At 42.5% G+C, this 26,459-nt stretch overlaps 9 protein-coding genes across 9 annotated transcripts; 5 read left to right on the forward strand and 4 right to left on the reverse strand.

Annotated features, from left to right (window-relative positions):
* Positions 1-42: 42 nt before the first annotated feature.
* K450DRAFT_258492 (uncharacterized protein) lies at positions 43-5,430 on the reverse strand. The gene is made up of 16 exons (XM_051591848.1): positions 5,144-5,430; positions 4,972-5,074; positions 4,730-4,901; positions 4,550-4,668; positions 4,384-4,485; positions 4,024-4,316; positions 3,666-3,959; positions 3,072-3,600; positions 2,890-2,996; positions 2,534-2,821; positions 2,226-2,466; positions 1,972-2,160; positions 1,376-1,893; positions 789-1,306; positions 566-720; positions 43-487 (listed from the first exon to the last, which is right to left on the reverse strand). The coding sequence occupies exons 1-16, from the start codon at positions 5,411-5,413 to the stop codon at positions 117-119; spliced, it is 4,269 nt and encodes a 1,422-aa protein (XP_051441109.1). The 5' UTR covers positions 5,414-5,430; the 3' UTR covers positions 43-116.
* Positions 5,431-5,565: 135 nt separating this feature from the next.
* K450DRAFT_258501 (uncharacterized protein) lies at positions 5,566-7,154 on the forward strand. The gene is made up of 4 exons (XM_051591849.1): positions 5,566-5,829; positions 5,899-6,015; positions 6,079-6,574; positions 6,646-7,154. Exons 1-4 carry the CDS (start codon positions 5,579-5,581, stop codon positions 7,081-7,083), a joined length of 1,302 nt encoding a protein of 433 aa, XP_051441110.1. The 5' UTR covers positions 5,566-5,578; the 3' UTR covers positions 7,084-7,154.
* A 37-nt stretch (positions 7,155-7,191) lies between these two features.
* On the forward strand, positions 7,192-8,470 carry K450DRAFT_258506 (uncharacterized protein). Its single transcript, XM_051591850.1, has 6 exons — positions 7,192-7,268; positions 7,356-7,473; positions 7,546-7,592; positions 7,717-7,746; positions 7,829-8,099; positions 8,166-8,470. The coding sequence occupies exons 2-6, from the start codon at positions 7,467-7,469 to the stop codon at positions 8,309-8,311; spliced, it is 501 nt and encodes a 166-aa protein (XP_051441111.1). The 5' UTR covers positions 7,192-7,268; positions 7,356-7,466; the 3' UTR covers positions 8,312-8,470.
* Positions 8,432-10,964, reverse strand: K450DRAFT_258513 (uncharacterized protein). The gene is made up of 7 exons (XM_051591851.1): positions 10,599-10,964; positions 10,297-10,531; positions 10,087-10,202; positions 9,889-10,017; positions 9,615-9,827; positions 8,575-9,547; positions 8,432-8,489 (listed from the first exon to the last, which is right to left on the reverse strand). The coding sequence occupies exons 1-6, from the start codon at positions 10,893-10,895 to the stop codon at positions 8,630-8,632; spliced, it is 1,908 nt and encodes a 635-aa protein (XP_051441112.1). The 5' UTR covers positions 10,896-10,964; the 3' UTR covers positions 8,432-8,489; positions 8,575-8,629.
* A 13-nt stretch (positions 10,965-10,977) lies between these two features.
* Positions 10,978-14,010, forward strand: K450DRAFT_258522 (uncharacterized protein). The gene is made up of 9 exons (XM_051591852.1): positions 10,978-11,084; positions 11,154-11,346; positions 11,415-11,614; positions 11,695-11,913; positions 11,983-12,288; positions 12,357-12,403; positions 12,471-12,734; positions 12,805-12,950; positions 13,025-14,010. The coding sequence occupies exons 1-9, from the start codon at positions 11,053-11,055 to the stop codon at positions 13,826-13,828; spliced, it is 2,211 nt and encodes a 736-aa protein (XP_051441113.1). The 5' UTR covers positions 10,978-11,052; the 3' UTR covers positions 13,829-14,010.
* A 560-nt stretch (positions 14,011-14,570) lies between these two features.
* Positions 14,571-16,193, reverse strand: K450DRAFT_258528 (uncharacterized protein). Its single transcript, XM_051591853.1, has 7 exons — positions 16,104-16,193; positions 15,899-15,958; positions 15,677-15,827; positions 15,423-15,614; positions 15,158-15,354; positions 14,942-15,088; positions 14,571-14,877 (listed from the first exon to the last, which is right to left on the reverse strand). Exons 1-7 carry the CDS (start codon positions 16,173-16,175, stop codon positions 14,797-14,799), a joined length of 900 nt encoding a protein of 299 aa, XP_051441114.1. The 5' UTR covers positions 16,176-16,193; the 3' UTR covers positions 14,571-14,796.
* Positions 16,194-17,205: 1,012 nt separating this feature from the next.
* K450DRAFT_258533 (uncharacterized protein) lies at positions 17,206-18,869 on the forward strand. The gene is made up of 4 exons (XM_051591854.1): positions 17,206-18,012; positions 18,083-18,184; positions 18,264-18,409; positions 18,493-18,869. The coding sequence occupies exons 1-4, from the start codon at positions 17,521-17,523 to the stop codon at positions 18,749-18,751; spliced, it is 999 nt and encodes a 332-aa protein (XP_051441115.1). The 5' UTR covers positions 17,206-17,520; the 3' UTR covers positions 18,752-18,869.
* A 326-nt stretch (positions 18,870-19,195) lies between these two features.
* Positions 19,196-21,115, reverse strand: K450DRAFT_179821 (uncharacterized protein; the record flags this gene model as incomplete). Its single annotated transcript, XM_051584322.1, has 6 exons — positions 19,196-19,572; positions 19,638-19,847; positions 19,908-20,327; positions 20,404-20,557; positions 20,632-20,871; positions 20,954-21,115. 6 exons carry the CDS (start codon positions 21,113-21,115, stop codon positions 19,196-19,198), a joined length of 1,563 nt encoding a protein of 520 aa, XP_051441116.1.
* A 905-nt stretch (positions 21,116-22,020) lies between these two features.
* On the forward strand, positions 22,021-25,285 carry K450DRAFT_258537 (uncharacterized protein). The gene is made up of 15 exons (XM_051591855.1): positions 22,021-22,118; positions 22,197-22,569; positions 22,635-22,913; positions 22,983-23,093; positions 23,155-23,206; positions 23,270-23,463; positions 23,534-23,677; positions 23,742-23,927; positions 23,991-24,068; positions 24,130-24,271; positions 24,333-24,368; positions 24,432-24,562; positions 24,621-24,743; positions 24,805-24,870; positions 24,945-25,285. The coding sequence occupies exons 1-15, from the start codon at positions 22,111-22,113 to the stop codon at positions 25,074-25,076; spliced, it is 2,055 nt and encodes a 684-aa protein (XP_051441117.1). The 5' UTR covers positions 22,021-22,110; the 3' UTR covers positions 25,077-25,285.
* The last annotated feature ends 1,174 nt before the right edge of the window (positions 25,286-26,459 follow it).

A 26,459-nucleotide genomic window follows, 5' to 3' on the forward strand; every position in this document is an offset into this window, starting at 1 on the left:
ATCAAAGTATGCTGGTCACAGGGAGAACTTTCTTTTTCTTTTATTACAGTATCACTGCAATAGATATAATACACAAATTTCTATTTCTTTTTTTTGGGGGAGGGGTTTGAGTTGCCTTAGGTTGAATCGACTTGCATTTCATCCTCTTTTGCTTTTTCCTGCTCTTGCTTTTTGGCAAACTCCAGTTGTTCTTCCATCATTTGGTAGACGAATTTACCCAAATGATCGACGTCCTCGATCTCGAACGGCTCTGTCTTCTCGTCTACGCCACGAACAGGAGGGTATCTCTCGTTCAGTTGTAGCAGCAACTTGTCAGGTCTTTCAGAGAACTTTGAAATAGTATTGGAGAGCTCAAGGCAGTTTTGGAAAAGCTGCTGTCGACAGAAGACATATAAACCAAGACGAGCCCGAGACATGGCAACGATCAGACGTCGAATGTCTCTAAGATGGCCAACAGCTTTTGTACGCACCAAGGACAAAAGGATATCTATCATCAAAAGCGAATATATCAGTTATGCTGTCAACTACATACAATAAGGAAAAAACACAGTTTGCATCAACTTACAATCGTTTTGCTGTCCTTGGTACTTGTCAACAGTGGTAACAGTAGCTGGACGGCCGAGGAATGGATTCCATGAGCACCGTTGTGTAATGACATCGTTGATCAAAGACACTTGTCCGTTGTAGGTTGTCAGGATTGTGATCTTGTCGGAGGGATATCTAAAAAAGTATCAAAAGTGAGTGTACTGATACACATGCTTCACACTAATATTGTGGAGATTACGTACCCTATTAAGCGCATGTACTGGAAGACAGCAACCACGTATTCAGCTTCACCAAGATTCTGGTAGTAGTATTGCACAGGTTCTGACTCTCCTTTGCCTTGATACTCGTCCACGTTGATCATTTGGTAATCATGCACGAAGCCAGCATTGGCCTTTTGATATTCTTGAAACTCAGAAATGTTAGGCAGATCACCAAGTTGATTATAACGCCAATTATAAAGCTGGGCAATAGTGGACCTGGAACGACCTTGAGCATCTAATTCAATGGAAGGAACACCAAGACGGACGAAACGAGTAAACATGCTTTGCTCCATGTTGCCATATTGCTGGAAAGCCATGTTCTTCACTACAGGAGGCAATTGATTGTGATCACCAATCATAATAACACGCTTCAAGCGGCTACGGCCTTCCTCTGGGTTTTGCAAGAGAAGTGGGATGAAGGTTTCCACTTCGAGAATTTGTGCAGATTCTTCCATAATGACATTATCGTACTTGAACTCGAGTCCTACAAGCTCTCGGCGCTGAAGAAAAATGTATTAGCACTGGGAAGGCTGACTTCAATGTTAAGACATATTGTGATTGAAAATTACCTTGAGTGCCGCATGCGTGCAAGTCATAGCAATAATCTTTGCTTCCTTGGTCAAGAGATAGTTTGCTCTATCTGTTCCGGTTCGAAGCAACTCGAAAGGTCGAATGTCTTCCAATTCGGTAAACATCTTTTCCAAATGCCGGAAGCATCCTTCAGCAACAGTGAGAGCATCATCATAGGCCATGTCGGACGTGAATAATGGCTGAGGAGCAGTAGCGAAGTACAGTGCAAAAGGGAACTTCTGCTCTAGAGCTTCAGTGGTAGCTATTTCCTTTGCGGCAGTTATATACGCGTTCCAAATGGGAAGGACGTGCATGGAGTAAAAGTAACCAGCTGTTTCGCATGTAGAGCCGTGTGCACCTTCAATATTGAGGGACTGAGACAGACGATCAACTTCTTGAAGAAGATACAATCTTCTCTCCAAGAATGAGTTGACACGACCAAACTTTCCAAAGCTTTGATCGGTGTTGAGCTCCTCTTCTCCGTGGCCCAATCGAAGCAAATGACGCTGATCGATATCTGTAAATCAGAGAGCACAGTAATTAGTTATATTAGATTGACAGCGGTTAAAAGAAGGAATGGCTTTCTTCAACATACCTAGTGCCATAATCTTTTCGAAAAGCTGGTTCAAGGCTTGATTACTGTGTGTGATGAGTAGTGTATGCTGATTAGGGAAGTTATGATACAAATTGGCAATGATTTGAACGGCAACATCAGTTTTGCCAGTGCCAGGAGGACCAACAATCATGGTCAGACCAGGATTCATACCGGAATGGATTGCCTCGGCTAGTCACATATAATGCGTTAGAAAGGATGGCAATTTGAATGAGTCTAAACAGGTTGGTCCTTACATTGAGCAGGTGTAAATCTTATGGTGTTTGTCTTAGGAATGTCTTGAGGATATGGTCCCATGTTCAAGGTAGGGCACGTCGACACTCGTAGAGTTTCTTTGGTGTTGGTCTTGGCTGCCCCATTGACAGTTTTTGACTTTTTCTTCTTGGGAACCTCTTCTTCTGCAGCTTCAGGCTCAATGAACTCAACAATGTAAGGTGGATTAAGCGGCTTCTTACTGCCATTGGCTGCTACTATGTTCTATAACATCAATCAGAGCATGTTAGCATTCGCCGTTCAAACTGTGAGATACTGTTGTTAAGCTTACCTTTCCAGGATAGCTCTCCTTTAGATGGTTCCAGTCCAGGTAGGTATCACGGAAGTTGATTTCGCGCACACGATTTGGCATGTTGGTGTAATGGGCACTGCTGGCATCACCGTAACCAAGGAAAACTCTCTGTAACCAGTCAGGGACGACAAGGTCACTCTGCATAAGATCCCGAATAGTCTCCAAGACTGCTTTGAAATTGTTCTCCTCAGGACGTCGACGAACCAACACATTGAACGTTTCATATACATCTCCGGACTCCTTTCTATTGAAGCGATCCATGTCCGTCTATACAAAAGAAGGTTACTTAGTTATTGAGCACCTTGTTCGTTGACCGTAATACACCATAAACATACCTTATACTGATTGGGGTCGAGCAGTACGCGAACAGTTCTAGAGGAACCTGACATCTTGCGGCTAAAGTCGTCGATGCGAGGCTTTCCTTGCTCAGTGATAGGTTTTCCTAAAGTATATGAAATGGAGATCAGATATCGAGTTCCTACTAATAAAAAGTATGTCATACTGTAGAGTAACTTACCATCGCCACCAATGATATCGCAAATCTCACAGCCTCTAATATATTTCAATCCGAAATGAGAACGGAAATCTTTGTCTTCCTTGTACGCTGAGCCACTATTGTCGGTCGCTTGGATGGTGAGTAAGAACAGAACATCATGTGGTCTAAGTCGATCCCATTCCGACTTGATAGATTGAGTAAACCGTCCAATGTCAAAAGTAACGTCAGCTTTGACATAGGCAGGCTGATTTTCGCCAAGGTTAGCTTTGGCAACGTCGACGATCGTGAAGTTAGATACGGCAACAGCCATTCTAGCCCAACCAGCAAATTCAGTCTTTCGATCAGGATATGTCAAGCGAGGCGATAATCTCTTCACAACATCTTCAATGTTTTGGCGAATTTCATATGAAGCTTCCAAATTGAAAAGATCGTGATTGCGAAGCAAATAGTCGTGAATGGTCAAAAATTGTAAATTGAGTTTAGGTAAGGCCAGTGGAACATCTCCTGAATAGAACTGTGCATTGATCAAAGTTTCGCTAAACAGACTCTCCTGGATAGGATGATAAAAGTCAGCGGGAAAGAAGTATTTGTTAAAGATATCGAATGAAACTTTACCTCATTCGGGTACAACGGTGTGGCATTGATTTTGTCAATCTGGCTCTCACGCTTCACAAACTTCGTCACCAATGACTCCAACAAGACATCTCTAACGTCAACATCAGCTTCTTGAAGTGTGGCCGCATCCAGAATCAAATCAGTTCGGATATGAAGTGCGTCACACAATTTAACAAGATCATCAGTTGAGAGTGGCTTGAAGTGTTTCAAGAGATTAGGTCGTGTTTCCAGAGATGCCAAGTTCGCTAAAGGTAAATCAGGAAGAGTTGATCGGAATTGTTGGAAGGCGACATGCTATACAACAATGTGAGTTTTGGCAACATACAGTAATGAGGTCTCATTGTACAAAAACACTTACTTGCAAAGACACAAGTCTGTCACAATGTGCTTGAGTCATATCATTCGTTGTCAGGGCTAGACCAGTGTGGTCATTGACCTCAAACCCAGAATAGAATGTAAGAATATCCAATAACTTCTGCAAAAGCTGAACATCCTGCTCTTCTCTCTTCATGAATGGTGCCATCGTAGCCAAAATAATCACTTGCTGGTCGGCCAACAAGGTGTTGAAGAATCGGCGAGTAGGAAGCTGTGATTCCAGATCGATGAAAAATTCCACGCAACGTTCCGCGAAGCGAATAGTCTCAACTGGAACTGAAATAAAGGATTGCTGAACGTCAATATCGTCTTATATCACGTATCAGTTTTAAGAAAAACATACCATCTCCAAGCTGCGGGATGCTGTATAGAGTTGTAAGAAACTTTTGTAACAAAGTAGAGATCCAATTGGCACCCTTTTCTAAAGCCGCTTTGCTGTCTTTATCTGGTATTATAGGTTAATATCATTTCAAGGTGTTGAGCTTCGTACAAATTTTGAATCAGCTTACCGGCAGTCTTAAGCTTCTTCTGTGAAGTATTCCAGAGCTTTCGAAGAGGCGGATATTCTTCGTAGTAGGCTTCACGTTTCAACTCAGAAATGGGAGTCCAGATGGCAATTGACAGTAAACTTTGAAATATGTTAAAATTAAGCCATATGCAGCATTACACTACCATCACTCCACACTTACTTCATGCATTCCTTTCTAACGATGGGATTTTCGAAACTGCGGTAACAATTAATGACGAACATGAGAAGAATTCGACGAACGTGGATATCGATATCATCACTTTCTTCCAAGAGCAAATCGGTAACGCGTTGGAAAAGTTGTGAGAATTTGTCGCCTTCCTGGGTGATGGTATCTATAGGATTGCTTTGTATTAGCCAATGTTAATTTGGAACGTTTTTTGCTGATCTACAAAGATACTTTACCCCATGGTGAGATATGCTGACGACATTTTTCGTTCACCATAACGCAGATGGACAATACGTGGTTTAGAGAGCTTTTGGTCAAGTCAAAGTGTGGCCAAAGGTACTATAGATAGAATGCATCGCGTTAAATGGAATTGACAAGTATGCGCTGCAAAGCAAATGAGACGCTTACTTTTTCGAGAAACTGCAACAACTCTAGAAGCATGACTTTACGACCGTCCCATGATGTCGATCCAAAATAATCTGCTGCGATCTCCTCAACGATCTTTGCATTCCACTTGACTTTGTGATTGTCGGTGTCCCAGTGCTTCTTTGCAAGAGCAAAGACCGGATCGTTTTGAACATCCACTTGCGTGAATTGTTTACCCTTTCCTCCAGCTAGCGCAGAAGGAGGTAATTCTGTTGGAGCAGCATAGGTAGGAAGCGTCGTTTTACGGCTCATCAGTGCTTCAAGCGTGCTTACACCAGAGAGGACACGGAATAAGCTGAAGAAGCGGTAAACAGGACATTGAAGTCACGTGCTTTATGAAACGCAGTCACGCGTCGCCAAGGAGACCTTGTGGCCCAGCCATGATGCAATGGACTGTCGGCACTCTTTCCTCTTTCTATGACAGCAAATAATAACCTTACCGGGTATCAGCGTACAGCTATCACCTTACCACCACGCTTATCTCGAATACCCCGTATTCATAGGCATCATATCAGATCGCTTGCTTCGCTTATCAAAGAAGCTGCTGAAAAGAACTGGCCTATCGAACAGTGGAAACGCTCCATACTAAAGATCCTTCATGGTGGTGCAGTCAACGAGGATGAAGTCAACTCCAAGGTGCCACATATCAATGACTCTCTTCACATGAGGTAGGTGCTTACGAATATAGAAAAAAACCCCAAAAGGATCAATTTTTAATCAGTTCAACCCCATATCAGTCTGTGTAAAGGCGATAAACTCAAACCGGCTGCTCTTGCTGTAATCAAAAAGCTTTTGCCAGAATGGAGAGATGTTCAAAGTATTGAAATGAATAGAATAAGTGGAGCTTTGACAAAGTGAGTAATGGATTGTATTCAAGATCAGTCAGATAGGCTTTTTACTAACTGGCTGGCAAACAGCGCTGTGTTCTTTGTCACCAGCATACACGGGAAGATCCTATTACGAATTTATGGCGTCGGTGTGGACGAAATATTACATAGAGACAGAGAAATCGTTTGGCTGAAGCTGTTGTCTCAGATGAATATTGGACCACAATTACTCGGAACCTTTGCCAATGGTAGACTGGAACAGTACCTGGATTCAGCAACCTTGACTCACCCTGAAATCAGCGACCCTGCAATTTCTGAAACGATAGCAAATAGAATTGGAGAACTCCACAGTATCGTTGATTCCTTTCCCCCAACTAAGAGCGAACGAGAGTCGCCAGAAATATGGTACAACGTGGACAAATGGTATCCAATGGCTATGCGTGTTGTGACGGAGATATACAAGCGCAAACCGGAAAGTCGAGAAGGCTTACGATCCTTTGGCATCTTGCAGCTCGACACTGAAATTAACGACTTGAAGGAAATCTTAAACAAGCTTGACAGCGAGATTGTGTTTTGCCACAATGATGTAAGTGTAGCCACCAAACATATTATATGGTTTCTTGAAGCCCAACCCATGATTATTTTACTTCTTTACAGACCCAATATGGTAATATCTTGAGGATGAACGATGAAGACGGTGAACTTGTGCTAGTCGACTACGAATACGCTGGTTATAACTATGCTGCTTTTGACATTGGAAATCATTGGTGCGAATGGACAGCCAACTACCATGCTGAAGATCCTGCTTTGATTCATCTTGAACAATATCCTAACGAAGAGGAGCAATTACGTTTTGTTCGTTCTTACCTCCGGGAACGAATGGCACCCAAGGTTTTAAGTGACGAGGAACTAGAAGAACAAGCCGTGCGCTTAGCCAGTGAATCAAGAAAATGGAGTGTTGCAAGCCATCTCATGTGGGGCCTATGGGGTTTGGTTCAAGCAAGTCAAAGCGAGATAGATTTTGATTATTATAAATATGCTATGCAGCGTCTTTCTGCGTTCCGGGACGGATTGATCAAATTGCAAACAGAGTAATTTTTTTTTTACTACCTAAAATAGATGATGTCATAATAAAAACTCAAACCTTGGAAAATCAAAACGTTTGATTCGTGGGTGGATTGCCCTATCATCTTGGACGTCTCCTTTTTTTTCTGTGAGCGTCTCTATTGGCTCAAACACACAAAGTCACCACCTGGAATATATTTCAGTCGCCTCAAGCAGTGAGTATGTCGTTGACCAGTACTATTCAGGGTCAACCTCGAGCATAGTCATGATCAGTCGGCTGAGCATCTTGCCATCAGCTTTAGACTCTTCATTTTCCATCGGCTTCCAAGAACTGTGCAGTAAACTACTTTTTATTAGCGAACTTCCGTGTCAACTAAAGCAAGAAACGCGTTTCAGTATCGGACGGCAATAATATGGAAAGTATGTAAAGTTTTGGATGAGCTATTAGTAATGATATTTTCGATGGCTGATCGGGAAGATAATCACACCTAGCTTCTCAATCGCACTCGGGAGGTGCCAGCCCTATTACTGAACAATTGGTAGGTTACATTCCTCGATAGCCATGGCAGCTGTCAGAAGTCTGACTTATTGGTTGCTACGTTTTTCTACGAACGAAAGAATCAAACATCTCACAGACAAATATCTTATGACCCCTCACATCAGCTTGCCTATGGACAACCTTCTGTGTCAATGGTAAGGATTTATTCGTTTTGCCTTCTTAGCGATCAGTCTGTTCCAACAACATTTCTTTACATAACATCATCTTCTTCCCTAGCATAACCCAGCTCTGTATAGGCATCAAGATCTCACTGCAGCAGCTGCCGCAGCAGCCATTGCTGTAGCACCTTCAGCCACTGCGCAGGCAGCGGAAGAAGAGCCACTTTATGTCAATGCCAAACAATACCATCGCATTCTCAAGCGTAGAGCTGCTCGAGCAAAGTTGGAAGAAATGAATAGAGTAGCTAAAACACGGAAACCGTATTTACACGAGAGCCGGCACAAGCATGCTATGCGACGACCTAGAGGCCCTGGTGGCCGTTTTTTAAGTAGGTTTTACTGCAAAGTCTCACTTTTTTCTATTCTACTTTATTAACTTTCATATCTCGGAACAGCTGCTTCAGAAATCGCGGAGCTCGAGAGACAGGGCAAGTTGGACAAAGATGGCATGTTGAAAATGGACGCTGACCTTTCGTCACTATCCTCTCATGCTGACAATACCCTGCATGAGGCCATGGTGCCCAATGGCTCTCGAAGCTAATGGACATTTTTCACCTTTTATCGACTTGTTATATTTTCCGCTCATAAAACTATCTAAGAAGAAATGCTTCTATTTCATAACCTTTTTCACTTCATTCCTTTGTTGTTTCCCATATACGTAGCATCATCGGGTTTCCCTTCTTTTGTGGTATACATCTTCAATGCCCAACTTCATTCCCCTATCGGTTTTTTCATTTTCCAGCGTCGGTTATGCTGGTATACACGCTTTTTCATTACGAAATTCATGGATAAAAATAAGAATACCTTATGATTAAATAATTAACGAATGGTACTGGATATTGCTAAGTAAGCGCTTTGTTCAAAACGTAATAAGTGGTTTGACTTGTCGGTTACGAAGACTCTGAGTATGTGAAGCCTCCGGGGTAAGGTCTAGCTGTAATAGGGGTCCCTCTTCGCCGGTGGTAGTAGGTAGTGGTGGCTGCGTCTCTGCGTCACGATCTATGTCTCGCACGGTAGGTTTTCGTCTAAGGGATTTGCTGCGAGACGTGGAACTGGAGGCATCTCTCGTATCATGCGCATGTCGAGAACGACTTTGCGATCTTGCCATATGGTTGTCTCGACTGATGGATTTTGATCGTCCCCGCGTGCCTCCTGTCTCGGATGCTTGCTGTAGCAGGGATCCTTCTACAAACTGTACCTCATTATCCAATTTTACTAAAGTACCTCCGTCGTCATGGGGACTGGCTGGTGTCGACCGATCGTCAAGACTAAGTAAAGCTGCCTTGTCAAATAGCCTCTTCTCATCCAGTTGGGCAACTCTTACAGACTCCAAAGACTGATCTAGGCTTCTTGGAAGAGGTCCTGCTCTCCTTGTACCTGTGGACTTTGATGCTCTCGGAATGGGAGGTTTGCTGTGAGGCATGTCCGCTACCCTATGTTTTGATTCCTGTTGCATCCTAGTCTCGGCGTTATGCCGAATAGAGCTTGAGAGCTCATGCGTCGATTTATATCGCCGAACAGTGGCTTTTCCCTGTCCTTCAGGTCGATTCACATTTGTTTGTCGATCCATAAGTGTAGCAGAGCGATGTACTTTGGCAGCCCCACCCACACTATCTTCCGATGACGTCTTATGGTCCAAACTCTGTTGTTCCAGAAGAGATGCACTAGTAGATGGAGACAAAACTTTTTGTATGACGCTTTGGGGCAATGGTGGAAGCTCCACCGGTCTCAATGGATGCAGTACCCGCTCAGGGTCAGAAGCATAAGCTGCAAGATTCTAAATAGGTAGCAATGGAGTGAATACATAACATGCGCAGCAGGACAATAAGAACGTAGTCACCTACCTTGCATTGCCTTAGACATAATACCCAGTATCGCATTATCTCCATTGTTTCTGCGCAGAAATAGAATACAAAATCCTCCGGGTTTTCAAATATCTTGGCCTTCTCCTGGGCTTTAAGCGCAAATCCATATGCAGTTGGATCCTTTTTCATGGGTACCATAAGGGTGTACACATCTACATTGGAAAGGTTGATAAGTGGAGTATCGCCTAGTTTCTAGACAAGCAAGAGTGTTAGATGATGAATGGATGGCATTCTCAGTTCATGCTGTCTGTACCTTGCTATCACGTCCACAGTAAATTCCATTCTCCCTGACCGCAAAAAATCTCTTATTCCATTTTCCTTTTTTGTACTGGAAATGTAATGGGCCATTTGGCGGCATAAAGTCAGATTGATTCAAGATGCTCTATTATTGGATTAAATGTCAGTTTCTATCAATAAAGCCAGACTCATTTGAATGAACGACAGAACATACCGCTGAGGTTAATGTCGACTTGTATGCGTACTGCTTAATTAATAGAGCATTCTTTTCATCTTGATCCCACGTTGAAAGTACATCAGTCACGATTTCCCAGTCCCTGAGTGGGCGTTCTTATAATTCGTAGAAAGGATAGAAATTTTGCATTGACAGTCAGCGGCCAAAAATAGGTCTGCGTTAAATGAAGGAAGAAATATCTTGGCTCACCAACACCAACTTTATTGGCAAGTTCAAACAAAGTCCAGCTCTGCTCATTGTCGATCACAGATCGCTCTCTTAATGACTCCAGAACCATAGCGGTGGTCATTAAACTGGTCAATTGCATATTGACATATCGTGAGGAATCATAAATATAGATTCGACTTGCTACTTTGTGAACGGCTGCAAGTTGAAGTTTGTGTAAGTCGGATTGGACGTCGTGTGTCCCACTTTTCCCTGAATTCTAAGAGAACCAAAATTTGATTAATCGAATTGCAACTACTAAAGCCTAAAGCCATGTGTGTGCTAACCTCTGCAGTATGTGATTTGTGAGTTCTAGTAGTGCTACGTCCACGCATGAGGCCGCTAGTATCACTATCAGAAGGAATATTTGATTTCGGTGGTGCATCTGACGCTAAATCACGCCTTCTATGATGATGTTCTGTTTTTCTACGAGCCAGACCGTTCTGGCTGTTTGAAGTGGAGTGAGAAGCCATGGTTTTGGCTCTAGACAGGTTGGTATGATCTCCTCTGGAGGTTAAGACTCTTGCAGCATGCTGTCGTGCAGCAATGGCGACGGGAATGTCATCGTCGTCGGATGAATGCATTGAAGAAGAAGAGAGTTAGCGTGGTTCCATACTGTCACTTTTTTCCAATTTTAAACCTTTTTCAGCGGCAGTCGGTCGGACCATAATTTTGAAGCTGCCTGGCACGGTAGACATATGACAAAGTGTCAACGTCTTTGACACTCGTTCCAACTTGATCATGTCAACCCCTCCACCACTACATTACTATTGGTACTGGAATTTCGAGGCATTTTCTCTATAAATGTTAATCACCCATTCAACCCTTATTCAATTCAACAGGTTCCATGCCGTTGACAAGCCGTTAAGCGACCCAATTCAGCAAAGACGCGAACAGAAGCAGCAGCAAACTGCCCCACTATCGCCTACAACAGTGAAGCCTCCCAGTGAGGACTCATCAAAGCTGAATAGCACTCCCCAAAAATGGGTACGCTTTTCAACTCGCGATAATGAACTTCTTGAACAGGCTTTTCAGGTAAGTAATAGGAGGTGATATCAGGAGGCCAACGGATATTTCGAGAGCGATTGAACAATTTATTTTAGACTGGTACACCGAAAACTGTTCTTGTGAATGAGGATCAACTATTTGAGGTCGACATAGATAAGCGAGTCATATCAGCCGCTTATTGGGAGAGTGCCGTATACAAAGTATGCAGGGCTACTTGGTTTACCAGAGGAAAAGATGGTTCTCAATGGATGCCTTGCGATGAGGAGTTTGCGCAGCACATTGAAGAAGGCTATCGGTGAGGCATAGGGAAAATTGTCCATGAATAACGGAGTTTACAGCGAATGGCCACAATTAACTTTCCGTCTTGAAATTCAGAGAACATAAACCGTGGAAAACGGATATCCATATCCCCATTATACCCGCAGCTAGCATTGCAGATGCTCCAGTACATATGCCAGGTTTTGATGGATTAGATACCCCTTTAACATTGGATGATGCGGAAGCTTCGTCGATGGAAATGAAATGGCAGCTTGCTGATCCCAATACAGAGGATTATATTGTGTATACCAGCGCCGATACGGCATGGCTGCTCTCGTAAATACCATCATTCCACTTATTGTAGGATGGTAACATGCACACTAACCAATTCGTTTGACTGCACAGAGACACTACTACAAGCAGAATCACCAAAAGTATCTTCATGACGCTGACAAACAATCAGAATTTGGGCGGAACAAGATTGATAAGAGGCTACCCAGAAGTAAAACAAGGTGAATCTGTCGGTATAGGCAGTAAGTCGAGGCAACAATCCATATCGGAAGGCAGTGAAGATAAGGAACCGGTCAGCCCAGAAATGACGGATAGCGAAATGAAAGATTCAGAAAGAAGAAAGCAAGAAATGGAAGATTATGAAAACGAAAAGTCAGAAGACACACGAGAGATCGACCACTTGATTATTTGCATCCATGGGTGAGCATTTTGGCCATTTCTCTCAAACCAACCATGATTATGGCTAAACCTTGCTTACACTTGCTTAGAATTGGACAAAAAATGACGGAACGTCTGGGCCTCAACTTTATACACGGTGAGTAAGAGCGTTTCTTACTCCAACAGCGCGCCTTTAAAACTCATAAAAACGATTATATCAACAGACATAAATGTTCTGCGAAGAGGAATTAAGGAAATCTTTGCAGCGTCGATAGCTGTCACACCGAACCCCAAGAAAAAAAATGGCATACAAGTACTACCAATTCTTTGGCGGCACCAGATCCGCTTTGGACTGGGCAACGAAGATGAGGATGAAAAGAACGATATGAGTCGACCAGATGTAGAAGAAGGGCAACCGACGCTTGAGGAACTTACCATCGATGGTGTACAATCAATACGGAACATTGTGTCTGACGCGTTACTGGACAGTAAGTTACTAATTTAAGACATGAGAAGATTATAATTTACTGGATGCTCAGCTGGTATTTCAACTTCAAGTCCCTCTTTATATGACAAAGTATCGGGATCAAATGTTGTCCATCATCTCTGGAGAAATCAATCGAGTATACAACCGATTTTTGAGAAATAATCCAGGTTTTTTGGCACGGGGCGGCAAAGTATCAGTCCTTGGACATTCACTCGGGGTATGTTGTTCTCAATTACAATGGTACAGTGCTGTTAACTTCGCACTAAACGAAATCTTTCTTTGAGAATCTAGTCAGCTCTTGCATTTGATCTTTTAACGCTACAACCTTTCGACGAAGGAGAGAAAGCTAGAGTTTTGGATGGAGAAAACAGAAAAAATAGATCGTATATATCTTCTCAGTACAATCCTCATGATGAGTTCGCGGATAGGCTCCCACCGCTCAACTTCACCATCGAAAATCTGTTCTGCCTTGGTTCTCCAGTGGGTCTTTTCCTACTAATTAAAGGCAGTAAAATAGCGTCACGAAAGCTTCTTCAGCATGACCGATTGCACCTTGAATCGCCTTCAGCAAATCCGGTCTGTTATCCAGATTGTGAAAACATTTTCAACATTTTTTATCGGTCTGATCCTGTTGCATACCGCTTGGAACCACTCATTGCACGCCACTATACAGCGAATCTCAAACCCGAACCAATACCGTATCATAAGGGTGGCCTGAAGGGAATATTTGATGCTGGTTATAATGTCGGATCTGACATTGCCAGCAAGGCTGAAGCAGTGATTTTTTCCTTACGATCTAGTGCAACCTCTTGGTTTCGACGAGACGAGATGCCTACAGCGGAACAAAGAGATACCATCTTGGATGAGCCCGAAGAAATATCCATGTCTAATCTACCTCCTCCTACTCCAACTACAATGCGTTCTTATGCTACTGGTGCCGAACGCCTGCGGATGCTGAACAGCACCGGGCGTGTAGACTACTTTATCCAAGAGGGCATACTAGAAAACTCATATCTCAGTGCGCTACAAAGTCATCTCAGCTATTGGAATGACACTGACGTAGCTGCCTTTCTAATTAGATCTGTTTACAAATAGCTACATTGAGTCGTTTACAATAATTTCGTAGAGCTGATATTGTCGTGTCGAGTCCCAGCTTGCCTCGATAGGTTTCAGACATCACTGGTGGATTTGAGGACCTACCGTCCCTACTTTTCGCCATATTAGATATCATGAAGGATTATATCAGAAAGTCTTTAATAAACATACCACATTTGATTCATTACCTATAACACAGAATTGGCTACATCATATACTGTTTATTGATTAATACAGCTTCCCGGGTGCTCATCAACATAACCTATCAGGAAATTGGAATGATTCTCTGTTAGCTTAGCCTTACGTCCGACTTCTGGCTCTTTGCCACTTACCGGTAGACGTCGTTACTCACCGTCATTGCATTTTTCAAGATAATGACCATGCTGTCCTAATGTTGATCCCAATCAAACGGGCGGGTCTTTTGCAGTCTTTCCCTGCTCAATCATGTAGTCAATCAATTGTTCGCTTTGATGCGCAGTGTATCATCTGTATGGTCCTGTCGTCTTTGGTTCACGTACCCGTTTGGTGGAGAGTTTAACGACCACTGCGGACACTACTGATAATATCTGTTGTGGTGCCACCATAATAGTATCAACATCCATCAACTTCTCAACGGGACTATCAGCGTCATCAAACACGCTTTCGTTTCCATGTTCCAGGCTGGCATTCCTCTTCGATCAAAGTCTCTACCGGTAGCATGTTATATTCTGTAGAAGCGGCATTACAGTATGACACAAGATCATTTTTTCGTCTTCAACATTAGAATTCTTATTGTTTTATATGGAAAGAGGAATTCGCTATTGCTAGTGACATCGCAGCCTATAGATTATGGCAATAATACAATCATGAGCAAACAAAGGGCAAGGACCTTAACCGCAGAATATGCTAAACTCTCTTTCTTCGTATTGACTTTTTCTTTTTTTTCATACAATGTACAGTGGCAAAAGCTTGATGGCGAAATTGCAAAGTTAACAAAACTTCCAGCGATTTCCGCACAAAACGCAGGTAACAAAGGTCGTCATCGGCTCATCGGCAGAACGAGTTTGCATCTAGGAATTATGGCCAGTCAGCAGAATGAAGTATACAATGTTCTAGCATCGAAAAAGAACGTACCTGGAAATAAGTAGTCTTACGACCTTTGCATTTACCACACATAAACATGTCCGTTTCTGCTTGAGCCGATCCAGCGCCTCTAGCATTGAACAAGGCTTCTTCAGCCAACTTGCGGTCCTGAGCTTTCTTCTCCTCAGATGCCATATCCTATCAGGCATTATCAATAATCAGATCCTCACAATGGAAAGAATAATCTCACACGACTATGGCGCTTACCTCTATGCTCATGGTACAAAGCTCTTTGATACTAAGCTCACCACTAACGACACTCTCTCGTAGACCAGGGTTTCGCTTATTTTTGAGATTGAGAATCAGAGATCGAACCTTGTTCTTATATCCATCTGTAACGCCTCCATAGTCTTCAAACAAAGTAAGTTCTATTTTCTCGGCACGCTTCATAAGCAGATCGGAGTCTAGTAGAGAACATGTAAAAATCAGTGTCATCGACCTTTTTCATGGCTAATTGATTTTCGCATCCTACCAGCAAAGCTTCCAAGGCCAATAGCAGCATACACCATTTCTATGGTTTTGTCACGAGGGGTATTTCCTGTTGGCTTCACTCGCATTTCATCGCCTTTCACAGTGCGTGCAACAACAGGTGCGTCGGATGGCGTATTAGGGCTTGATGCTATTGATGATGCAGCTGACGGTGTAGTACTATTGGATTTTGGTGCTAAAGATAGAGATCAGAATACACTGATAGTGAACTGAATCATTGTTGGTTCGGAAACTTACTAGGCTGAGGGTCAACCTTCGCTGGAGCCTTCGGTTGCGGCGTAGACATCACATCGTCTTTCCATTTTTTCACAATTTCTTTGGCTCGTCTGGATACAGCAACATCGGAGTGTGTCCTCAGTTTTCCGAGAACTTTACCAATGTCCGTTTTCTATAAGCGAAAATGGTGATAAAAGTTAGCACTGGAAAGTTTGTCAGTTGACAGGTACACCATGATTTTACTTTCAGTAGATCTTGAGTAGCCTTGACTTTGGCTAGTCTATCCATAACATTCATCAGGTCCTGTAGGTTGGTATGTGATTGGCATCACGCATGTCGGTTAGTAGATCGTTCAATAGAAATTACAAAATTGTTCATTGTGGAGGCAAACATGCCACGAGATTCTACTTAATGAGAATCGAAAGAAGTCTTATTGCGATCAACATACACTAATTCTACCATCTTCGCCAGCTTTAGTCAAAGCCCTTTTGGCTTTGGTTATGTCTTCAACTGTGGCCATCGAGATTCACGTACTCTGCAAAAACAGAAAAAAAATCCCCAAAAAAATTTCCCCGCGATACAGCATTTTTACCTCGCCATGCTTTGGCGATCACATGACTAGTAATGAGTTGACCAAGGCGATCGATGTACATCGACGTTGAACCCTATTCTGATAGAAATTGCTCTTGAAATAAGCTATCGTTTCTGAACGCTGGTAAAATCCTTTACCACACATTTTATTCTTCACTGTATTATTCCAAAGTAGAATTGGGAGCCATATCTTGCCCTATTTTATCATAGGTACCTGAGAGTCACTTTATTCAAATGGTCCACATAATTATGTATCGATATAGCAATTTTGTTTATAGATTCCTCAGACGCTGATAAGATATCTGGGCAATAGGAAAACTTGGTCTGTCATAACAATAGTTTATGGCTTTATCTAATGATATCAGTTAATTGTTATAGCTATATGCATAAGATTATTCATCTTCGCTACCAGAAAGTAATGGCACCTGCGGTGAAAGATTAGACTCCTATTTCTCTTTTTTACCATTCTGCGACGGAAAGTGGCGATATAAAAAGTCTGATCTTTCTAGAGAGTTCAGCCGTATTGCAAAGTTTTCTAGTTGTTACTTCGGTGCCACGAATTGCGTTATGGCCAAGGCGGGCCAATCATCGCAAGGCCAAGCCGCCATTCTACACTCCGGTATAATACAGTCTGCATACCGCAATCGAAATGACCGCTCGACACATGCATGCCATCCAAAGTTGAACATGATAGAACATGCAATGGCTCGGGTTGACCTTGGCTAGTATAGTTTAAACGAGTAGAGACTTTTATGGCCAAACTCTCGTTGACGGTTTTCAGAATCGCAGCAGACCAAAGGTGCTGCAATTGACTTGAACGCAATTGAATCCAAAACGGACTAACATCTTCTCGGAATAATGGTGTACAACAACCCATTTACCAATTTTTGTTGAGCGGTGATCATGGGAGAGTTTTCCAACCTCAATGTCTGTGCTCGATTGGCAGCTGAGATGGGACTGGGCTTGAATTGGAGATCACGCAATTTCGTCCTCCAAGCTTGCGCAAGCACTTGTAAGCACATACAATAGAAATAATTATATTATATGGTTTCGGGTCCACCTCACCGCTTCCTTACCTTTGTTCCTCGACGACTTCTTTACTCAGCAGGCCAAAAAAAAAAAAAAAAGCTGGTTTCTCTCTTTGTTTTATTATTTTTTATACATTGGTTCCATACTCTCCCAATAGAAACCCTCTCCCTGCGTTGCCTAAAAAAAAATCCAAAAAAAAGGAACGCCAAACAATTCGCACTAGCAATAAGTCGACCTATCTGGACATGAGAGCAACAATATCCGAGGACTTGAAGTCCTTTTCTGGGCAACCATTTCCTCTCATCATGTCAAACGACGACAACATGATATCTAATGAAGAAGATGCAGTCAGTTGGATCAAGGATTACAAACCGGCAATATTAGATTGCTTGCAGCAACATGGTGCAGTCTTACTTAGATCAATGCCACTCGATGTACCTGAGGCGTTCTCACTCTTTGCACGAGCATTCAACTTTCCAAAGTTCAGATATATCAACGGCGCCGCTATCCGCCACAAACATGCTATCGAAGTCTACACGGAATGCGAAATCGATGCTAGCCTGTATATCTTCCTTCATCATGAGTTAGCTCAATCCACTGAATATCCTAGATATGTTCTCTTTTTCTGTGAACAGCCTGCTGCCAACGGAGGAGAGACAATGCTCTTGTCGTCAATCGACTTGCACGACAGAATCGAAAAGGAAATGCCGGAATTCGTCAGAGAACTGGAAGCCAAGGTAATGCCTAGCTCCTATCTGTTGAAATTGCAATATGACAGTCATGACTAATCTAGAGCATGTCAATCAGGGTGTGTTGTACACAAGATATATGTCCGAGTATGACATGAACGACGGGAATGGAAGGGGTTGGAAAAATAGCTTGTGGTCCAGCACAAAAAAGCAAGCCGAGGTAAGGACCCAATTTTTTTATTTAAAGGTGGCGCCTCCACGACATGCATTATATTAACCTACTTTATGCTGTTCTGCAGAACGAAATGACAAAACTTGGTTTGACCTGGGAATGGCTTCCAAACGAAGGGCTGCTGACAAAGCTGAGAGCGCCAGCGATACGAGTTCACCCTCAGCATGGCCGAAAAGTATGGTTTAATCACATAACAAACAACCATCAGATCATGTAGGTCACCTTTTTCCTCCTCACCACATCCTCCGCCAGATCCTATAAAATAGTCAACTTAACCTTTTCTTTCTGTTATACAGCTGCCGCCACAAAAGATTACATCCAGAAGCCCTTCATTTGAGCAACGTCACTTTCGGAGACGGTTCTCCGTTCCCAGAGGATAAATTGCATCGAATTATTGAAATTCAGCAAGAACTTTGCTACGATGTACAGTGGAGACATGGCGATGTACTATTAATTGATAATTTTGCTGTCCAACATGGACGGCGACCGTACGATGGATCCAGGAGGAATGTCTTTATCAGTTCCTGGGGAGCTGAGGACGGCTCAAGCTTCTAACTTACTTAGTGTTATACCGTTTACTCAGAGCTGCCAGGAAATGAGTTGTAATTTTGAAATATAGACTCGCAAACATGCGAAATAAAAAATAACAGTATGAATCCGATTTATTGTTGAATATAGTATTCTATATGGGTTGAGGTATACATGATGTTAACTTTTGACGCGAATATACATTATTGAGTGAGAAAACAAAACCAGCAAGTAGACAAGAAACAAAACAATCTATTCTATCTTTTCCTCCGTCTGGACCAACCTAATTGTGAATTGCATCACGCCAGGATCGAAGGTTTTTAGGGACACGTTTCCATGTTGAAGGCTTGAGTATGCTCACACCTTCAAGTGGGTCATCTCTCTTACGGCCTTCGAATTCTGCATTGTGCCTAGATAAAATACGACTGTTTAACACAAGAACTTTTCTAGCCATAAATGAATCTATGCAACTTACAAAATGATCTCTTCTCGACCGGTTATTAAGTCCACCTCTGCTAATGGGATAAACTTGGTTTTCATGATGACCTTGTAGCCAACATAGAGCACGACGACAATGGGTACGCCAATGTAGCAAGCGACTAGCGATACAGGATCGATTGGATCCACTGACCAGTACGAATAACCTTGTCCTACTAAAACAAATGTACACACCGCAAAGGCGAAGATAGGGCCGAACGGGAAAAGTCGTGCTTTAAATGGTAGGTCATCAACACTATAGCCTTGCAAGACATAGGCTCGTCTGAATTGGAAGTGGCAGACTGCTATGTTCAACCAAGCGATCAGTCCAGCAACACCGGAAATAGAAATCAGCCATTGATATACCACACCTACAATTATATCATTAAAAGGTCAGTAGCCGCACAAGGTACCTCAATGTTACCCCTTAACCTACCATTTCCGAAGAGAGAAGACAAAAATGCCAATCCACCTATCAAGGTAGTCAAAAGGACACAATAGATGGGTACGCCTTGTTTGGTCAATTTTGTGAAGATTTTGGGAGCCCGACCTTCAGATGCTAAGTCGAACAATGTTCGGCTAGATGCATACAATCCAGAGTTACCAGCCGATAATACGGTGGTAAGAATAACCGCATTCATAAAATCTGCAATATGATATGTTAGGTCAATCTATCGTACTTGCAATATGCAGTAACCGAACTCACCATCAGCGCCAGCTAAACCAGCCTTTTGGAAAACCAGAGTAAATGGCGACGTAGCGATGTTTTCAACGCTGGCAGATAGCAGGGATGGATCATTATATGGAATGATCAGACCGATGATAAACAAGGAACAGATATAGAATAACAAGATTCTCCAGAAAACCTGCTTGATAGCTCGAGGCACCATTTTGCGAGGATTTTCAGTTTCTCCAGCAATGACACCAATTAGTTCAGAACCTTGAAAACTGAAAGCCGCTAACAAAAATGTGGTGAAAACACCCATTCCTTGGAATGCGCCAAGTTCATAATTTTCAAAGCCATATACATGTCCTCCAACAGCTCCGCTTGCCACCAAAATACCGACGATGATGAATATAATGACAGTTATGACCTTCAGTAGTGCCAGCCAATATTCCGTTTCACCTGAGGTTGATAGTCAGAATGAGATCAGTCAATCGAAACTCCGCTTATTCACTTTTGGCCATCCTTCCTCACTCACCATATCCTTTGACCGAAAATAAGTTCAGTGCAAGCATGAAAATCAAAAAAATAAGTGACCAGATCCAGCCGGGTACATCTGGTAGCCAATAAGCCATGATAATAGATCCTGCTGATAGTTCTACAGCCAAAGTAACAGCCCAATTGTACCAGTACTATCGGTAAACGTCTGAGTTAAACTGTCAAACGAAAAAAAAAAAAAAAAAAGTGGGACTCAGCATGAACGTACGTTCCATCCAAAAGCAAATCCTAGTGCTGGATCGAGGAAACGACCGGCATAGTTATTGAAACTGCCAGAAATAGGGAGGTAGGTGGCCATTTCACCAAGGGATTCCATCATGAAATACACCATAACACCAGTGATAGCGTATGCAACAAGAGCACCTCCAGGACCGGCTTGGGCAATCGATGCGCCTGAAGTCAAGAACAATCCTGTGCCAATAGTACCACCCAACGATATCATAGTTAACTGCATTGCGTAGGTTGTCCGCTCGTTAGTTCGAAGAAGTATAGAATGGTGTTCATGCTGACTGTAGTCTGGATCTACTTACATGGCGAGCTTTCAATGCTCTCTTCAATTCATGTGGTTTCTCTGGCACTTCGGTCCCTTGAGAACTGGTGACGGACTGTATGCTGACCGTGCCATCGTCGTTAAAGTTAGACAATTGCTTGAGTTTAGGAGATTGTCCAGTTATACTACGACGGGTCTTCATGGCCTTCATCGGCACCATTTGCTCATCTATCACAGAAGAATTCGTCTCTGATCTTCTAGGCATTAGAAAAGATGTTCAACTGTAAATAGTTGTTTAGAAGAAAAGAAAGAAAAGAAAAAACAGTTGGATCCAAAAGCTCAAATATGGCAAAAAATTGCTGATGGTCGGAGGGATCGGAATTTTAAAGAAATTTTTTTGACGTCTGAGAATTACATTTTGTAACTTTGACTTGCCATATTTTCGCTTAAAATCAAGTTACCGATTGATATGAAAGTTTGTATGAAAAGAAGGTCAAAAATTATAGATAATAAAGGATCAAGAAATTGTTGAGAGTACCTCAATGGTCAATATATACGCTGGACAAATCGCTACTTCCATGAACAATAGTGTCATGATGAAGTGTATCCTTCTGATAGTGCGTTGTCTGGTTTTATACATGGTAAACGAGGTACTTTTTCTTTCTTATAAATCTAGTACAACGTTTTTTACTAGTGAGGAAGCAGGTGCTCATCTAGTCTTGAGAGCTGAGATGGACCGTTTATGCGGATCGGACTTGGCTGCACGATATCAATGCTTCGTCCGTTCATTTGCAATGACGAAGCCAAACAAACACCCCTCTTTTAAATATTGGCTTACGAGCATGGCTGTAAGTGGTTTCATGGGATAGTGTCATCTCAAGTGAGATGACCATGATTGATAGGCGAACTTGTATAGAAATTTAACACACCATAGCATTTACATCAAAACAAGGCGATAAATTCATTGTCAGGTCAGATATTGACATTAGGGATCATATCAAGATGATTACTGCTGAATGATTGTTGTTGTTGCTATCTACACGTTTTCAGAGAGGTAAATAACGCTCAGACTGCAAGCCACTGACCTGGCGGGCTGGGTACTTTGCACTGTGTGACTGCTACTTAGTATGCCGCTCGCGTCCGTGAGTTGGATGCACGCGACCGGTCGCGTTCACTAACTTGACAATACACCCGACCATGCTCAGGTAAGGATTCATTGTCAAGAATATACCAATCATAATAGTTGGCTATGGGAGAACTCACCTTCTTTCTGTGTTTACCAGCTCAACAGCTGAAAACTGTCCTACGACACCAACTCGTACACCACGACGAGAAACAGACTACACCCCTTCAAAAAAACGCATGACCAATGGCCCCGGAACACCTAGCCGGGCACCATTCAGAACCCCAATGCATTTTTCACCCACTCGAAACTCTACGAGTGAAACACCCCTTCGACCTGGCCAGCCTCTCATTACTTCCCTTGCAGCTTTGGCTGGCACTAATGTAGCTAATACTTCCTTCTACACATACGATCCTGAGAACGAGCCCATAAAAGCTTTCCTGCGAATAAGGCCGAATCTTCAGCAAGGAACTGAAAAGAATCCCTACATGGAGGCAGTCAGCGACGTAGAAGTATCTATGCTCCCGCCAGAGGTACGTCAAAATTTAGATATGTCTTGAAACGGAAAAGCTGTAACTGACCTAGCCTTCCTCCAAAGCATTCCAATGCGTACAGGACACGTAACAGAGCGCCTGAGCGATACAAATTTACAAAGATCTTTCACGAAGACGTCTCGCAAAAGCACTTCTTTGATGAAACCGCATTACCGCTAGTTGAAGACGTTTTGAACGGCGAGAATGCATTGTTATTTGCATATGGCGTCACAAATTCTGGAAAAACATATAGTATACAAGGAACTAAAAACGATAGTGGTATCTTGCCAAGGTCGTTGGATGTTATATTCAACAGCATCAAGGAATACCAAAACGATTCAAAGGTTGGCGAGCGGATAACGTTGCAATACTCAATTTATAACAACGATGGAACTAATCTTCTCGTGCTACAGCTCAAACCCATGATGCATAGTCTTATTGTGCCATACAAAGACGAAAAAGAAGAATGCCGAGATATTTTAGAGCGTATTGGTCAAAACCGACTGGCTCACCCCGACTCAACGGTGCGTAATCTCGTCATTTGTATACTGGTAGTCTTCTTACTTAACAAAATGCTTCCAACAGAATCCCAACATGAAAAATGAGATGCGAGATTACGAAGAACGAGATCGAACAGGTGAGAAAATTATATTGACTTGAAGAGAGCAATGAAATATGTATCTGACTACGCTTCCAACAGTCGTCCCAATAGACACCAAATTTGAGTACGGAATCTGGGTATCCTATTCAGAAATATATACCGAGAAAATCTACGATCTCTTGGTTTCGCCATCTCATGACTCCAGGCGAACTTCTCTACCATTGAAATATGAGTTTAGAGGAGAGCACAAGTACATTTCTGGACTGACGGAAGTTCGAGTACACAATCTCCAGGTAAGCATACACTGGGACTGGCGTTCTCTGCTACATTTTAATTCTTATTCGCATTAAATTCGGAATACAGGAAGCATATGCCATCCTTCATGAAGGTCAACGGAACCGCGCGATCTATTCGACCTTGCTCAACAATACCAGTAGCCGAAGTCACAGTATATTCACGATTAAGGTTGTCCGTGTCATGATTGAAGATAAGAATTACATTATTGAGGTGAGAGGCAGCATTGATATTGATATCATGGATGATATATCGTACTGATGAACGATGATGACAGGATCCAAGCTATGCTACGCTGTCCAAGCTTTCGATTGTCGACTTGGCCGGATCTGAACGCCACCGCAATACTTTGAACAGCGGTCAAAGGTTGAAGGAGGCGGGCAATATAAACAAATCTTTGATGGTACTAGGTCAGTGTATGGATATTTTGAGACTCAATCAAAAGCGTGTGGATATAGGCAAGGTAAGTTGTGTCAGCAAAAATATAGAACTTTTCCTTGTTAAATGCTAATCCATGATGTCAAAGAAACCTGCTATCGTACCATTCAGGCATAGCAAATTGACCGATCTGTTCAAAAGTTCATTCCAAGGTGACGGCAAAGCTGTAAGTATAATATTGTAGTTATTACCTGCTTTATCGTCTTCTCACGCCAAATATATCGCAGGTCATGATAGTAAATGTCAACCCATATGACACCGGATTCGATGAGAATAGTCATGTAATGAAATTCGCGGCTGTTGCAAAGGATGTAGCCACATGGCGACGTGTACATCCTAAGCTTGATCTGACTGATGTCACCACAGCTAGTAAGTCTATGCTTTATCACACTCAAAGAGACTGAGCCATTTTAACGTTGATATATTTCAGCTCGACGACTTCGGACAGCAAATGAATTGTCTCTGGGTAAGTAATATCTAGTCATATTACGATGCTTAGCCCAAATTACTAATGTGGAGATAATATTAGCGCATGATCGGTCTGTCTTCGATGCCTCTGCTGAACACACTGCAGATGAATCAGACGACGATGATACGGAAGACGGCTCCGATCCGTTCGTCAACGCACTATTAGCTCAATTAGAAGAAGTACGCGGCAAGGTAAGTCCATTTTCAACGCATCAAACCTCATCAGCGCGCTTTCTCATAGCATTTTTAGTGGATTGATGCGGAAACACGCTGTGCCACGATAGAGTCTAACATCAGGCAACAAGTCACTTCGGAAATGTCTGATGAACTTCGAAACATTGAAGCTATGTACATGGCTTCTACGGATAAAGAGGTAAGAGCCAACCAACACAACAGACTGTATGGAGCGTTTATGATTGACATTTTATAAGCAGAATGTTTCAAAAGACCAAAAGGGTGCCAATAAGAAGAGAATGGACATGTCTCTTGTTATTGAGCAAGTAAGTACTATTGCATTGCCTCGAATTATCAGTAAACTTCTACCATCTTTCGCTGCTAACTCATAACCGTTAAGTTGAACATGAAAAACAAAACCTTGCAACTTGAAGTCACAAACTTGAAAGCCACGGTGAATGACCAACTGACAACAAAACAAAGCCTAATGGGCAAGGTAATAATCTTTCTTTGTGATAAAGGTGACAAATGAGCAAGAAATTCCTGATATCACCACTGTCGATCGCAGATTGTTCAACTCGAGAATGAAAAGGCTGATGCAGTCCGAAGATCTATTCAGCTAACGAAAGAGTTGAATGCACAACCTCCAGCCCCAGCAGATTCAAAACGATCACGAGCAGCTCGGTTGGAAAATACCAAACCATACACTCCAAGCGGCAGGCATAATAAAATCAGTCGGCCAGCTCCATCAAGTGACATCACAACACCAATCAAGAAGCTTCGGCTTACAGATGATCCTGGTCGGTTCAACGAGTTTTTAGAGTTGCGAAGAAGATTACAGCGATGTGTTTTGAAAGATGATCAGGTCAGTATACTTGAACAGCTACTCAATACATTTTATGTTTATTGATCTTTCTACTACATTCCAGCTGGATGGCTCTCAAGTTAATCAAATCATCAAGGAAATTGAAGCATACCCAAATGTTACATTTGAACTTGTTAAGGTACAATTCTAGCACATGTAGACCTTGGAGCATTGTAACAGGCTACTGACTACTGATTTACAATAGGATACAGGAATGGGAAAACTTTTGAAACTAGCTTGCTCTCGAAAATGGAGTACTGAGCACCAACAAGTTGAACAAAGACTTCGAATGCTGTTTAAAAAATTTGCTAAGCTGACCCATCCCAACTCAAGTCTCGCATCGTCGCCTATGAATTTATCAGCTTCTCAACTCTCAGTTGCGCCGGTCGCAAATGATAACAGCATATCACAAGATGAACATGTGGAGTCCATACAAGCCGAGGAATCATTGATAATAATGGAACCAGAATCGGACGCAGCCCCGCCATTGAATGAACCATCGTCGGACGTTATTCCGCTATCACCCAAGCCAGCCTCTCCTGTGATTCATGCTATAGATGACGACTATATGGTAAAGTTTATCCTTCTTTCACGTTCTATGATGATGGAAATGCTAACACTTTTACCTAGGAGTTTGATGAAGGATCTGTCTCAGCTCTAAATGACATCACTAATCCGTTTATAGATGAAGCCTCGCAAGTAGACCCTTCCGCTCCAACAATTAGCCAGTCCGACGAAATTGCACCAGCAACCAAAGCCAGTGAAACAATGGTGGTAGGCGATTATTTAGCTGCTCCAAAGCCCAATTAGAATCTCAGCATCTAACACCTTTTCATTATAGTCTGATCGGCGAGAGTCTATTGCACCCATGAGCCCGGAGCTTTTGGTCACTACGCCCATGGACTCACAGCAAGAAGTTGTGAAGATCGAAGATTTTGACATCACAAGCTACCACAATGAAATGATGAAACCTGCCAAACGAAAGCGGTAAAGGAACATTGATTAGCCACTGAGTTGCTATTTAGGTCGTGACACCCGAATAACCTTTAA

Source organism: Umbelopsis ramanniana (assembly GCF_025399195.1).
Source record: "Umbelopsis ramanniana AG unplaced genomic scaffold K450scaffold_71, whole genome shotgun sequence".
Taxonomy (NCBI): Eukaryota; Fungi; Mucoromycota; class Umbelopsidomycetes; order Umbelopsidales; family Umbelopsidaceae; genus Umbelopsis; species Umbelopsis ramanniana.